The 16140-nt window shown below is 42.5% G+C and overlaps 1 protein-coding gene across 1 annotated transcript in view; it reads right to left on the bottom strand.

Annotated features, from left to right (window-relative positions):
- Positions 1-4020: 4020 nt before the first annotated feature.
- Positions 4021-16140, bottom strand: part of LOC136164024 (cytochrome P450 2J2-like) — a 37427-nt gene continuing 25307 nt past the window's right edge. The window contains exons 6-9 of the mRNA XM_065928839.1: positions 15896-16037; positions 15385-15572; positions 12550-12688; positions 4021-4410 (exon numbers count right to left, since the gene is read on the bottom strand). Coding sequence (XP_065784911.1) covers positions 4232-4410; positions 12550-12688; positions 15385-15572; positions 15896-16037 — 648 coding nt within the window. The 3' untranslated portion in view covers positions 4021-4231. The remainder of the gene's footprint in view (positions 4411-12549; positions 12689-15384; positions 15573-15895; positions 16038-16140) is intronic.

Genomic DNA, 16140 nt, shown 5'->3' with positions numbered 1-16140 from the left:
CTGTGTCTGATGTGTATTTTTAGTGGGTACAAGTGCACATTTATTTGCTGCTTTAAATAAAAAACAAATATTTAGACTGGTAAAGAAAAAAGAATTGCATTAATTCTAATTTTGTTTTTCATTTGAATTTTGTTGGTGAATGAGAAGATGTGTAAAAGTGATTTTTGATGTATCATTTTTGTCCCCAATTTGCATTATCATGGACGCTAGAATTTTTTTTTTTTCAAAATCTGATACGGTCATTTAATATTCATTCTTCTCTTCTTTCTTTAGTCACAGAACCCCATACTTTAGCTTGTTACATTTATCAAGGGGGATGCACAGGAAGGAAGTGTGGATTAACTACTTGCCAAATTCCTTTGTGCAGCTTTCCAGGTGGGGTAGTGGTAAAGAATCTGCCTGTTAATGCAGGAGTGCCGGTTTGATCCCTGGGTCAGGAAGATCTTCTGGAGGAGGAAAGGGCAACCCACTCCAGTCTTCTAGCCTGGGAAATTCTATGGACAGAGGAGCCTGTGGAGGGCTGTAGTCTGTGGGGTCACAAAGAGCTGGACGCGACTCATCACACCTTGTAAAATTGGGTTGGCCATTTAACTACGTTCTGGCCAAAGAGATGTGAATAACAGTGATGGGTGCCTATAAAGAAAGGGCATGGTTTCCCTAGTTCTTCCCCCTCCACTCCTTATCTCTTATGCCATGTGTCTGAGGGACAGTGCAGATTAAGAACATTTCCATCATCAGAGAAAATCCTATTGGACAGTTCTACTCTAGATGTCTCTGGCTTCCCTGGTACCTCAGTTGGTGAAGAATCTGCCTGCAATGTGTAAGACCCCAGTTTGATTCCTGGGTCAGGAAGATTCCCTGGAGGAGGGTATGGAAACCCACACCAGTGTTCTTGCCTGGAGAATCCCCATGGACAGAGGTGCCTGGCGGGCTACAGTCTATGGGTCTCAAAGAGTCAGACATGACTGAGCAACTAAACACAGTGGAGCAGCACAGGAGGAGAGAGAAAGGGGAGGAAAGTTTATTCAAAGAAAGAATAGCTGAAAACTTCACACACCTGGGAGAAGAAACCACCATTCAGGTCCATGAATCCTAAAGGATACCAAATAAAATAAGTCCCACACCAAGACACATTACAATCAAATTATTAAAAGGTTAAGCACAGAATTTTGAAACAAAAGAGAAAGTGACTTGTTATGTACAAGGGAAGTCCCATGAAACTATAAGCAGATTTTTCATCAGAAATCTTGTCCTCTAGAAGGGAGTGTGATAATATATTTAAATTCTGCATGGGGTGGGAACCTGCTAGCCAAGAATAATATATCTGACAAAGCTGTCCTTCAAAAATAAAGAGGAAACAAAAGACTTTCTCAGATAAAATATGAAAGATATTAAACAACATAAGAGCATAAGAAATTATGAAATTCATTTATAAATATAAATATATAGACAAAGAATTCCATATTACTATTACTGTGGTGGGAAATCATTTTTCATTCTAGTATAAAAGATTAATTAATGGGTACACAAAAGAAACAGATGTAAGTCATGACATTACCATATAATGGGGGAGGAGAGAAAAAAGCTTTGTTTGCAAGTGAAGCTGTTATCATCTTAAATAGACTGTTACAACTATATTTTCTATAAGCCCCATGTTAACCACCATGTACACCACACCCTATCCTGGGACCAATTTGTCCCTGACCCTTGGGTGATGAGAGGGGAGGGCTCTGCTCAGATGCATAGGACATCTCTTACAGAGGGTCACATCTCCAAGATTGAAAAGCATAACAAACCTACCACATACAAATAAAAACTAAAGTGGTGGCAGGGGAATACATATGGGACAAAGGAACAAGATAAAATCACAGAACAACTAAGTGATGTAGAGACAGGCAGTCTACCTGAGAAAAAGTTCAGAGTAATGAGCGTAAAGGTGATCAAAGAACTCAGGAAGAGAATGTATGCACATTCTCACATTCAGAGTGAGAACTTAGAGGTTTAAAAAATACTTAGGAAATATAAAGAACAAAAAAGCAGAGTTGAAGAATAACTGAAGTGAAAAATAACACTACAAGGAATGAATAGCTGGCCAGACGATGCAAAACAATGGATCAGTGAGTTGTAAGACAGAGTAGTGGCAATCACTGCTATGGAACAGAATAAAGAAAAGGAGCACTTTAAGAGACCTCTGGGACAACATCAACTGTAATATTCACATTATAGGGGTCCCATAAGGGTAACAGAAGAGAGAAAGAACCTCAGAAAATATTTGAAAAGATAATAACTGAAAATATTCCCTAGCCTGGGAAAGCAAACAGTCAACAAGTTCAGAAATTCCAGAGAGTCTAATACAGGGTTAACTCAAGGAGGAACACACACACACATCGTAATCAAAATGAAAAAAAAAAAAAAAATGAAAAGGGAATATTAAGAGCAACAAGGGGAAAAGGAACAAATAAAATACAAGGAAATTCCCATAAAATCATTAGTTGATTTTTCAGCAGAAACTGCAGGTCAGAAGGGAGTGGCATGTTATATTTAAGGTGATGAGAGGGAAAACCTGCAACCAAGAATACTCAGAAAGGCTCATGTTCAGATTTAATGGAGAAATCAAAAGCAAAATTTAAAAGAATTCAGCACCAAACTAACTTTAGAGCAAATCCTAAAGGAACTTCTGTAGGCAGAATAAAAAGACAACAAATAGAAACAATAAAGCATGGTAAAGGCAAACAGAGTAAAGGTAGGAAGCTATCCAATCCTAAACTGGTGAGTAGGTAAAGAAAAAGGTTCATGATTGGGCTTCCCTGGTAGCTCAGCTGGTAAAGAATCCGCCTGCGAAGCAGGAGACCTGAGCTCGATCTCTGGGTTGGGAAGATGCCCTGGAGAAAGGAAAGGCTACCCACTCTGGTATTCTGGCCTGGAGAATTCCCTGGATTGCACAGTCCATGGGGTTGCAAAGAATCAGACACAACTGAGTGACTTTCACAAGGTAGTAAAATCACTTGCATCCACAAAAAGCAGTGTAGAGATACACAAGCAATTAGATGTAAATATGATACAAGAACAGTAAGGAGGGGAAGAGAGTAGATATGCATGGTGTTTAAAATGCATTTGGAATTAAGAGATCAGCAAGCAATATACATGATTGCTCTAAGTTGCTGATCTACAGCTATATCGGTTGCTATACAAAAACTTTATGGTAATGTGTGTGTGTGTTAATCGCTCAGTGGTGTCTAACTCTTTGTGACTCCACAGACTGTAGCCTGCCAGGCTCCTTTGTCCATGGATGGTAATGGCAAAGCAAAAGTTTATCATAGATATACACATTTAAAAAAAGGTTCTTCCTATAACACACACTGCAAAATGTTCATCAATTGTGTTAAGGCTGGGACCACTTAATCAAAAGCTGACAAACAGTTTTCAAGAAAAGATCACACCCACCACATCATTAACCCAACATGGGGCTGGGGAATAAATACCCAAGAGGGGATTTAAGGTAAAGAGGCACATAAAAGAAAACATTTCCACATTTGTTCCCCAAACCTGCCTTGCAGGTTTAGTTTATTTTGGTCACATTCTTCTTAACTCTGGTGTCCAAGGCCAAGGCAGTGTTTCCTTGGGTAAACCAGAGAAATTGCTTCTCCATAGAACCCTGTTTGTCAATCAGGAATTTACCTGCCCTGCTGACTGGCCAGGGCCAGTCTACGGGAGAAGCAGGATAAGCTTGCTCAGTGCTACCAAGTGTGAGGGCCTTTCTGGCCTAGGTCAGTGGCTGCCCCAGGGCCCAACTTCTAACTCTTACCACCATTTGGCACCACTTTGACCCACGCCATCTCAACAGGCCAGACGCAAGTCCTCGTCTAAGGAAGGACACAGAAGGAGGCCGATCAGAGCTGTGACTTTTATGATGTGCTTTATGATTTCCAAACCATTTAAAATCCATTCTTTCCTGTGATATTTATAGCAATTTTTCCTTTAGAGAAGGAACCACTGTCCACTTTAAATCTTCTGGATGAAAATGGAATCACAGCGTAACTTGTTTCTTCAAGGTCCCACTGGAGATGGTAAAGCTTGAATGCAGTTTCCTCTGTGTCTAGTTCCTATGATCTGTCCTAGAGTCACTGGATGCTATTCCCTCACTTCTGAGCAGGCCCTGTGCCTTGAGGGGGGAAGGCCTATTCTTCCTGCTTTCCTTCATTCCCTCCCCCCAACCCCTGCCCCAACAACTTCAGCCTCGAGGAACAGCACAGAGCCTGTGGCTGGCTGGGGCATGGGTCAAGCTAATTCTGAACTTCAGGCTCAACTTCTCATTCTCTGGTGGCCTAAAGGTAAATTTTTGCAGAAGTGAGGTAAAAAAAATAAACAATTCAGTCCTGGCCAACTGTTCTCCAAGGCACATCCGCTTTCCTGAAAGACAAAAATATGAGTTACCTGCTTAGATCGTCTGCCCCAGCAAGGACGGAAATCTTCCACCACGTCTTGCAAAACCTGAGCCAAGGGCAGGCCTGCCTGGCCCTGGGCCTCTATGTACTCAGCTTCGTTGATCACAACCACCTGGGGTAACAGAAGCCCTCCAAGCTCATTCCACAATCACACATTCCGTGCCTTCATGGGTCAGACAGGTGAGCAAGGGTGAAGGTTCAGGGTACAGATGAAACAAGTGAGGGTCAAGGTTGACCTATAAATGTGGTCGAGCCAGAAGTCTTCGAGAAATCCATTAGCAAAGGGCAAAAGCAGACAAGAGCAAAACTCTGTGTTTATCTCTTTCAATTTTCAAAAAAATTGTTGAAAAAGAAAGTATGTGTCAAAGCAAGGTTTCTCAGGTATGAGGGACCATTTCCCTATGTCAAGTTTCCCTCCTTCATGACTGGCAACCTCCCTGCCAGGGCTCCCGGTGCAGGGCCAACCCCATCTCATCCCAGCTGTGCATCAGCTGCTTCAGGCTTCCCCCAGTCCACCCCCACCCCTTCATGGCGCCCTCTGCCCCGACTTGGGCTACAACACCCCACACTGATCTCTACCATCATCTCTCTTGGGGGTGTTTTAATAACTTACTCTCTCCCTAAGTAGTACATGTTTAACTGCAAAAATGAAAAAAAAATGTGTAAAAAGTATAAAGACATTAAAAGATGTTTGTAATTCCCAAATCCAGAAAAAAACCCTTGTTAACATTTGACATAGTTCCTATCTCTGTAAAGATTCTCTTGCACACTGTCACTGACATTATCCTCTGTAGTTAATTCTGGGTGTAACTTTTGCTACTTTGTATATCCCAGTGCAATTACAGTTGTGCTTCTTTGGGCTCAGCTGTAGAGAATCAGCCTGCAATGTAGGAGACACAGGAGTCATAAGAGATGCGAGTTTGATCTCTGGATGGGGAAGGTCCCCTGGAGAAGAAAATAGGAACCCACTGGAGTATTCTTGCCTGGGAAATGCCATGGACAGAGGAGTCTGTCAGGTTACAGTCCATGGGGTCACAAGAATTGGACACGACGTAGTGATTAAATCAGCTTTTGCGGAAAAAAGATTAGAGAAACTCTGCAAATGTGTTTAATAAATCAAAACATGCTTCAGAATTATGTATTTTTATATAATTGTGCCTAGTTACAGGCACAGTAATAATCTAATAATATAGATAATATAATTACTATAAGCATAAATATATTTATTATAATTATATATTATAATACAATGTGATTATAATAATTTGATAATATAAATATTATAATAATTATCTATAATAATTAGTTAATAATCTAATAATACAGATCTAATCAGAATGAGTTCAGATACACACAGGACAGTGTCCTATAGCAGGAAAGCCTGGGCTGTGAATCACTCCTCAGTTCAGTTCAATTCGCTCAGTTGTGTCCAACTCTTTGCAACCCCATGAACTGCAGCACATCAAGCCTCCCTGGTCATCACCAACTCCCGGAGTTCACTCAAACTCACGTCCCTCGAGTCGGTGATGCCATCCAGGCATCTCATCCTCTGTTGTCCCTTCTCCTCCTGCCCCTAATCCCTCCCAGCATCAGGGTCTTTTCCAATGAGTCAACTCTTCACATGAGGTGGCCAAAGTATTGGCCAAAGTTTCAGCTTCAGCATCAGTCCTTCCAATGAACACCCAGGACTGATCTCCTTTAGGATGGACTGGTTGGATCTCCTTGCAGTCCAAGAGACTCTCAAGAGTCTTCTCCAACACCACAGTTCAAAAGCATCAATTTCTTGGTGCTCAGCTTTCTTCACAGTCCAACTCTGATATCCATACCTGACCACTGGAAAAACCATAGCCTTGACTACATGGACCTTTGTTGGCAAAGTAATGTCTCTGCTTTTTAATATGCTATCTAGTTTGGAAATAACTTTCCTTCCAAGGAGTAAGTGGTTTTTAATTTCATGGCTGAAATCACCATCTGCAGTGATTTAGGAGCCCAAAAAAATAAAGTCTGACACTGTTTCCACTGTTTCCCCATCTATTTGCCATGAAGTGATGGGACCAGATGAGCTTTAAGCTAACTTTTTCACTCTCCTCTTTCATTTCCATCAAGAGGCTTTTCACTTTCTGCCAAGAGGGTGGTGTCATCTGCATATCTGAGGTTATTGATATTTCTCCCAGCAATCTTGATTCCAGCTTGTGCTTCATCCAGCCCAGCGTTTCTCATGATGTACTCTGCACAGAAGTTAAATAAGCAGGGTGACAATATACAGCCTTGACATAATTCTTTTCCTATTTGGAAACAGTTTGTTGTTCCATGTCCAGTTCTAACTGTTGCTTCCTGACCTGCAAACAGGTTTCTCAAGAGGCAGGTCAGGTGGTCTGGTATTCCCATCTCTTTCAGAATTGTCCACAGTTTATTGTGATCTACACAGTCAAAGGCTTTGGCATAGTCAATAAAGCAGAAATAGATGTTTTTCTGGAACTCTCTTGCTTTTTTGATGATCCAGTGGATGTTGGCAATTTGATCTCTGGTTCCTCTGCTATTTCTATTTCTAAAACGAGCTTGTACATCTGGAAGTTCACGGTTCATGTATTGCTGAAGCCTGGCTTGGAGAATTTTGAGCATTACTTTACTACCGTGTGAGATGAGTGCAATCATGCGGTAGTTTGAGCATTCTTTGGGATTGCCTTTTTTGGGGATTGGAATGAAAACTGAACTTTTCCAGTTCTGTGGCCACTGCTGAGTTTTCCAAATTTGTTGGCATATTGAGTGCAGCACTTTCACAGCATCATCTTTCAGGATTTGAAATAGCTCAACTTGAATTCCATCACCTCCACTAGCTTTGCTCATAGCGATGCTTTCTAAGGCCCACCTGACTTTACATTTCAGGATGTCCGGCTCTAGGTGAGGGATCACACCATCGTGATTATCTGGGTTGTGAAGATCTTTTCTGTATGGTTCTTCTGTATATTCTTGCCACCTCTTCTTAATATCTTCTGCTTCTGTTAGGTCCATACCATTTCTGTCCTTTATCGAACCCATGTTTGCATGAAATGTTCCCGTGGTATCTCTAATTTTCTTGAAGAGATCTCTAGTCTTTCCCATTCTGTTGTTTTCCTCTATTTCTTTGTATTGATCACTGAGGAAGGCTTTCTTATCTCTCCTAGCTATTCTTTGGAACTCTGCATTCAAATGGGGAATATCTTTCCTTTTATCCTTTGCTTTTCCCTTCTCTTCTTTTCACAGCTGTTTGTAAGGCCTTCTCAGACAACCATTTTGCCTTTTTGCATTTCTTTTCCATGGGGATTGTCCTGATCCCTGTTCTCCTGTACAATGTCACAAACCTCCGTCCATAGTTCATCAGGCACTCTATCAGATCTAGTCTCTTAAATCTATTTCCCACTTCCACTGTATAGTCATAAGGCATTTGATTTAGATCATACCTGAATGGTCTAGTGGTTTTCCCTACTTTCTTCAATTTAAGTCTGAATTTGGCAATAAGGAGTTCATGATCTGAGCCATAGTAAGCTCCCACAGTCTTGTTCTTGCTGACTGTATAAAGCTTCTCTGTCTTTGGCTGCAAAGAATATAATCAATCTGATTTCGCCGTTGATCATCTGGTGATGTCCATGTGTAGAGTCCTCTCTTGTGTTGTTGGAAGAGGGTGTTTGCTATGACCAATGCGTTCTCTTGGCAGAACTCTATTAGCCTTTGCCCTGCTTCATTCCATACTCCAAGGCCAAATTTGCCTGTTACTCCCAGTATTTCTTGACTTCCTACTTTTGCATTCCATTCCTACATGGGTTCAAATTCCAGTCCCTCCCTTTCCGTGCCTTTGTGGCATGATCACCACTACTTGTCTAATAGTCTCTGTTCCCCTCATTCTGATCTCTTACCCATCCATCGCCAATAGAAAAATGAGGAAATTGGCTAAAATTGCAGCAAATGAGGAAGTTTGTTCAAACAGCATTAAATAAGCTATTTTAGAAATACCCAGGATTCTCCTAGAAGAATCCAGATATTGGGATAAAGTTGGACACATAGAGTCAGGATCCTGGGTTACAGTACTTGTTACATCATTAACCAGCTCTGGGCTCTGAGTAAATAGATTATTCTCCCTGACCTAAACAGTTATTTCTTGCCAAGCTTGTGAAATAATTTCTCTTCTAACTACACTGTATGGCTGGTCAATGATACCAGTAAAACAGGAGATATGAATTTGATTTATATATCATGAAAAGGAGGACTACCTTATTTCAAGGCTTCATCCTGGATTAGGGGAAACATGGACATTCTCTTTGGTGCTTGCACTAACTGGAAATCACTAACTAATCAGGTCAGTTACCCTGCTATAAATGAGAGAATTGACCTAGAGTTTTTGAGAAAAGATCTATCTCATCTCCATGATTCAGTGATGTTTTTGAAAATTGAAGGCTCAGTTTCTTGCCTTTCATGAATATGCCTGCTGCGTTGTTGAATCACAAGAGAAAAATTTAAATGAAGATAGAAAATAAGTTTGCAATACTACTTTTGTCATCTGCCCTGACTGTTCGAGGCTCAGTTGTGTCCGACTCTTTGTGATCCCATGAACTGTAGCCCACTAGACTCCACTGTCCAGGGGATTCTCCAGGCAAGAATACTGGAGTGGGATGCCATGCCCTTCTCCAGGAGATTTTCCCGACCCAGGGATCAAACCCAGCTCTCCCACATTGCAGGTGGATTCCTTACCGAACGAGCCACCTGGGACTGTGTGTGTATCCTAATTCACATCTGATCACCTTTCTAAGAGAAGGGAGGGATCTCTCCACACCCCATTCCTTTAAAGAAGCTTTCTTTACAAAGGGCTGGATCAAGAATGAGGCAAAGAAATGGTGCCCCAAAGACAGGAGTATGGTGGGAGTAAACTTGACAGCAGTGTTGACACTTTAAGTCAGTGGATTTTTCTAGTTTCTATTTCCTGTTCTATTTAGCTAGCCTTCATTTAGTCACAGCTGAGGGAATCCCCAAATTGTTTGCTTTGTCTGAATCAGTCCGGGTAGAAAGACAGATAGATCACTTGATAGCAACACTGGCTCCAATCTCCCCCCTTTCCCTGAACCTGCAACCCTGGCAATGTGACTTCAAAGCTCTTCCCATAAAAACTGTGCTATTTTCCCTCCCCTTGAACTGGGGCTCACAGTATGACATGCATGGACACAGGAATGCAGTGGGAGTGATGGTCGCCAGTTCCCAGCCTGGTCCTTGGGAGGCACTGCATGCTTTTTTCCCTCCTGAGGTCTTCCACATGTACACCAGCTATACTAGCCTGCTGGAGGAGGAAACTTGGGAAAGAGGCCCATTGTCCCAGCTGAGGTCATCCTAGATCAGCCTTCAGCCAACTGACCTCCCAAATGGGCAAGAGAGCCCAGCTAAGAAACATGAAGCCCTCAGCTCAACTGTAGACTTGTGAGCAATAATATATACTTATTATTTTAAGTCACTGAGTTTTCTATCTTTGTAATGTTGCAAAATAACATAGATACATACGCTCTAAACTTGGTGAATCTTTAAATGGAAGAGCCATTAAGTAGGAAAATGAAAAACATTCTAATTATGTTAGCAAGAGCACTAGATTAGAACTTACTATATAACCAACAAGGACCTACTATAGTGCACAGGGAACTATGCTCAATACTTTGTAATGGTGACTCCATTGGTAAAGCGTCTGCCTGCAATGCGGGAGACCTGGGTTTGATCCCTGTGCCAGGAAGATCCCCTGGAGAAGGAAATGGCAACCCACCCCAGTACTCTTGCCTGGAAAATTCTATGAACGGAGGAGCCTGGTAGGCTACAGTCCATGGGGTCACAAAGAGTCAGATATGACTGAGCGACTCCACTCTCTTTCTATTTATAAGGGGAAAAAACCTAGGAAGCAAGATATATATATGCATATATAATTGAATCACTTTGCAGTATACCTAAAACTAATACAATTTGTAAATCAACTATACTTCAACAAAAATTTTAAAAAAGAAACCAGAAACTTGAGTTTTGGGCTCTTTTAAGCAGATTCCTTGGGCATATGACCTTGGATAAGAAAAAACTTCCTCTTAATTCTTACTTCCTTTCACTGAGAAAGGAGCTACTAATTGCTTCCTAACTGTTAATAACTGGGTTGCTGTAAGTATAAAATAAAATGATTTGCTTGCAAATGAAATATGTAATTAAAAGGATGTATTACAATAACAACAAGAAAACAGTGAAGCAAGAATAATTATAATAGTTAAAATAAAGCAACTGAAACTTGTACTATGATAGGAAATATAAAGCTATTGCACATAGGAAGACTGGAAGGTTTTCCTATATCTCACGTCTGCCTTCATATTAGAAAGTTACTTGTCCAGTGTGAGCAAAGGTAGCATAGAACCAGAGGAAGAAAGACACAGAAGATCTAATCAGAATGAGTTCAGATACAGGCAGGACAGTGTCCTATAGCAGGAAAGCCTGGGCTGTGAATCACTCCTACATGGGTTCAAATTCCAGTCCCTCCCTTTCTGTGTCTTTGTGGCATGATCAACAAAACTATACTGTCACAGAAAGTCAGTCTATATTTAATATAACTTAATGATAAGAAAAGGAGAAGGAAATGGCAACCCACTCCAGTATTCTTGCCTGGAGAATCCCGTAAACAGAGGAGCCTGGTGGGCTGCAGTCCATACGGTCACACAGAGTCGGACACGACTGAAGTGACTTAGCATGCATGCATGCATTGGAGAAGGAAATGACAACCCATTCCAGTGTTCTTGCCAGGAGAATCCCAAGAACAGAGGAGCCTGGTGGGCTGCCATCTATGGGGACACAGAGTTGGACACGACTGAAGTGCCTTAGCAGCAGCAGCAGCAATGATAAGAAAACTATTATGAATTTCAAATGTCAACTTACTGTAGCATTTAGTTACTTTTTTGGGGAGACACTGTTAGGAAGAGCACAGGCTTTTGTATATGATAAACCTGGTCAACCCTGAGTTCTAGTTGTGCCCCGTGAGCTTTAAGACTGTAGATCCCATAGTTGGCCTTGCTAAGCTCCACTTTTGAGCCTTATCCCCAGTGTGGTGATTGGAATTTGAACCTTGTAAAGTTAAACTAGAACACATGGTCCATGAGAGTTGCACTGTTTTTGTTCCTACCTAATCATTGTCATATTCACAGGGTTGCATAATTGAGACATAACAGGTGCTCAGGAAACATAGATATAAGGACTTAGGAAACAATTTGAAATGATCTCAGCAACATAACTAACTCTTTATCTGGTATACAAAAAGAATTTTTCTTACTCATTTCACAATTTTATGAGTAAAACACCCAACTACACCCAACTGGCTGGCTGAGAAACAAGAAAGAAAGAGTTTTCTCTGCATTCTCATTCATATTTCAAGCTATGCACCACATCAATATATCACCTAGATTTGTAAAGGGCGGTTGTTGTTCAGTCACTAAGTTGTGTCTGACTCTTTGCGACCCCACATACTGCAGTACACCAGGCTTCCCTGTCTTTCAGTATCTCTGGGAGTTTGCTAAAACTCACATCCCTTGAATCGGTGATGCTTATCTAACCGTCTCATTTAAAAATGCAAAAGGACCTCTTCAGGAAGAACTTAACAGAGTAGAATCTCATCTACTTAAATCCATGGTACTTAGAATCACTTGTGATGCCCACAATGCTAAGGAAGCAGCCTCCCCCATCCCTTTCTCAGCAATTAGCTTTACGTTTTTGTTAGTGGGAAGCCCTAAAAGATCTCAGACCATTTAAAGCTCAATAAAGATGGTGAGTGTCCAATCTTCTTTGTGGGTAATAGGGAGAGGCTAAACTCCTATCCCCCAAGTTTCTGGGGAGAGAACAACTTGAAGCTGAAATCTCCATCAGAGTCAACCAGGACTTAGGAAGTAAGGGCATGAGACTTGGTGATGTACAGCCTAGGGAACCTTGAGATGCAAACAATGCAAGAGTGAGTCATGCTGGCCAGGGCTATCTGGAGACATTCCAACTAAAGCAAAGCATCACAAGCAGAAGAGTAGGGAAGGGCAGAGAGAGGAACTCAATCCCCATGCTCCTATTTCTTGTTACTCACCTATTGAAAAAGGCATAAAGGATTCCCTTTTCTTAAACTGTCCATTCTCCAGAAAATGCTCTGGATTGAAGGTGTCAGGGGTGGCCCACTCTGCGGGGTCTTTGTGCAGTGCAGTCAGGTTGGTCATGACCATGGTGCCCTGGAGAAGACAGAAGTGACTCATGCAAGACATCACTCAACACATGTGTGCAGGGGGCGGCAGTCCCCCACCTCCCACAGCCTGGGGTCCATGGTTGACAGCATCCTGAGCTCCCTCAGCCTCCCCAGCTCACCACCTTCTGAGGCCAACCATGCTCTCTGCCACGGGACAGCTTACACTGGTGGACTGAAACTGTCTGCTGGGAACTTTATCAGGGAAGTGTGACTAGTCGAGTGCAGAATGGATCTCTTCAGGGACTTATCAGTGTAGAACATGGGAGGGAAGGTGTATGCATCAGTAAGAGAATAATGGGACAGTGGGCAGGCAGTTCTGGACCAAAATCAACCCAGTTGCTCAGTGACATGGCAGCTTCTCCAACATGAAAAATGTCTCATTCATCTAAGATTCTCCAACTCTCTTCCCTTCATTATTGAGCACATTCCACAGAAGATTTAATGATAGAATCAGGTCACCCAGTGGAAGGAACCACTGTCCTTCCCGGTACATAGCAAGAAACCCAGGAGTCCTCCTTAGTGTCTCCCTTTCCCTTATTCTGCTTTCATCCCATCCTTCAACCAGGCTGGCCAATTTTACTTTAAATTCCTCTTGATTCTATCACCTCCATGTTATGTCCTCCACTTCCTGGTCTAAGGTACTACCTTGGTTTCCACCCTCCAACAGTAGGCCTAGCTACAACTCTATATCCTCTCCCCTCTTCAAAGTGCTTCACACACAGAAAGCAGAGTTAGCTTTGGACATGATTTGGTTATGTCACTGCTATCCACCCACCTCATCTGGCACTTGATGGATACACTCCAATATTTCCCAGCACTCTTATATTAAGGACACATCATCTGCCCTCTATCTGAGTCATGGTCCTTCTGCCTGCACTCCCACTATATCAAGCCTCTTTCAGTTTCTCGGTCATACCACTTGTTCCCATACCTTTCTGCATGGTGGCCTCTGGGATCCTCACTAGACCTGCTGGTGCCAGGGTATTTGTCCCTGCCATGAGCCCCAGTTGCCCCTTGCCTCTGCAGGAGACCTCCCAATATTAGTAGGTAGGTCTGGTCCAGTCTCTTATGAGGTCACTGCTATTTTTCCCTGGGTGCTAGTGTGCATATGACCCAAGAGTGGAACTGATGTTTCCTATAGCGCTGTGGAATTCCTGCAATCAAAAGCTGCTGTTAGTCAAAGTCAGATTCCTGGGGGCTCCTCCTCCTGTTGCCAGACTCCCAGGCTGGGAAGACTGCCTTGGGGCTCAGGACTTTCACTCTTGTGGGCAGAATTTCTGTATTGTAATCATTTTCCAGTTGCAAGTTCCCCACCCAGGGATTTCTTCTAGTTCTCACAGAATACTACATCAGAAAAAAAAAAAAAATTCTGTAGAACAAGTCTCTTGAGCTTGGATGGTTCTCTGGAGTTAAGTGAATTGCTATGAATACGTGAACATCACCTGTAATATCATTTAGACCTCAGAATTCACCCATGAAATGGTCAATCAGCAAGAAAATAGTAAATGCAATCGCTGCAGGAATCGCTGCTTCTCCTAGGTCTGCAGGGACCATGACCAATACTACATCAAAGAGAGATTCTTCCAGTTATGCCTTGAGATCAACACCAGGTTGAATACACAGAGGGACTCAGATTACAATGGATCCACAGAAATAGACCAAGGTGGCGAGAAAGCAAGGTCCTGTATATCTGCAGTGTTCAGGTGAGACACTATCCCACAGAGGACAGCTGTTTGCTGAAATCCTAGGAGTGAAGGGCAGAGAGAGAGCAGGACTGCCTTTGTGAGGATAGGGAATTTAACAGGGCTCTGCTGAGAACAACTGCAGGAAGACTCTTTGGAAAACAAGTCAAATGAAGCAACTCCTGTGCGAGAACATTGTTTAGTACAAAAAAAATGAACCTGGGCATCAGAACACTTCTAGTTCTTTAACCCAACTCTTGTTGGGATCTTTGTGGCCAAGGAATCTTATACAAGATCAAACAGCTCTGAGCCTTGATGTAAATTTGTAAAATGAAGATAAGAGAACGATTGAGAATTAAGACATTTTGAAAGAATCTGTATAGTTCATAGTACATAGCCGCTCCTTAAAAAGCATTCATTAGTTCTCTCCTTTTGTGATATTTAATGTGCATAGACGTGTGCACTACCTCTTGTGAGGTAGTCCCATCACGGGACTGTAAGGCAAGGCAATACCTGTGGGGATATTACGTTAGAAACATCTGTTTAATGTGATGGCCCAGGAGGTCTCAACTCCCCCTCATATTTAACACTCTATTGCCCCAGGATTGTGAAGCAGAATTTTCCAAAAAAATAAATCTGGCAAGTCACTATCCTATCAGAAGCCCTCCCAGGACAAAGAAAAGGACTTCATGGCAAAGGCTGACGGAGAATTGCTGCCTGCACATCACGCAGTAAAAAGAATTAGAAATCTCACAGCAGAGAAAATTCAGCCTTTGCCTGAACGTGCTTGACGTAGGAATTTCCGTTCTCCTTCAGAACACCAATTACCATTCATTTGATAATGTTCTGAAGACCCTACTTGAAGAAAAACATCCGGTATTAGGTCTCTCCCCATTGAAGTGTTTCGCTAAGACAAGAAAACACGTCACTTGCCAGCTGAGAACCCCACCATTTAAAATATGAGCTTGGGGACCTGAGGCTACGAGTGGGGCCTTATTACCTTGGGCAGGTGGTATCCGGCCAGGGTGGTGTCCACGGCCACCTCCCGGGGCACGTTCAGAGGGATGATGTTCCCCATTCGCAGCACCTCGTGGATGACAGCGTTGGTGTAGGGCATGGACTCGCGCGCGGCTGTGCTTGGCTGTTGTGATTGGCCGAGCACCCTGTCAATCTCAGCTTGGACTTTCTCTGAAAAAAGCAGAGGTGGTTCTATTATTCTCTTTTTCCATAACTCTCCTTGAGTCTGGTTGAGTTAAGGAATGAAATAACCAGCATCAAAATGGCTCTCTTAGGCTCTCCAGACTAGCTTCTCAGCTGAGGCATGAGAGTGGAAAGTGGGAAAACTCTTGCTCAACAAAATTCCTGATGCGAGTTCCTAAAGCTGTGTGAGCCTCAGGTTTCTCTTATTAGTGAGGGTGATCCAACTTTCCCTTGAGGAATATTGAGACATAGATGAACTAATTTATGGAAGCATACTGACTTGGGCTAGGCCCATCCACCAATGAGATCACCTTGGATTTCAGGGTTCAGGGCCATGTAGAGCAGCCCCCAGCGCAGGGTGGTTGAAGTTGTCTCTGTTCCAGCAAAGAAGAGGTCCAGGGTGTTGTAGATGAGGTTTTCTTCACGGAAACTTGAAGCAGCATCGCCCTTATGCTAGAAAATACAGTGATTATTGGTTTATCCAGATGCTTCTTAGCTGCCACAACATAGGAGGATTCATCCTAGTGAGAACAGGATAGGAGAGATTCCCCCAAGA

The sequence above is a fragment of the Muntiacus reevesi genome, chromosome 1 (assembly GCF_963930625.1).
Source record: "Muntiacus reevesi chromosome 1, mMunRee1.1, whole genome shotgun sequence".
In the NCBI taxonomy this organism is placed as follows: Eukaryota; Metazoa; Chordata; class Mammalia; order Artiodactyla; family Cervidae; genus Muntiacus; species Muntiacus reevesi.
This window is presented reverse-complemented; position numbering and strand designations above follow the sequence as displayed.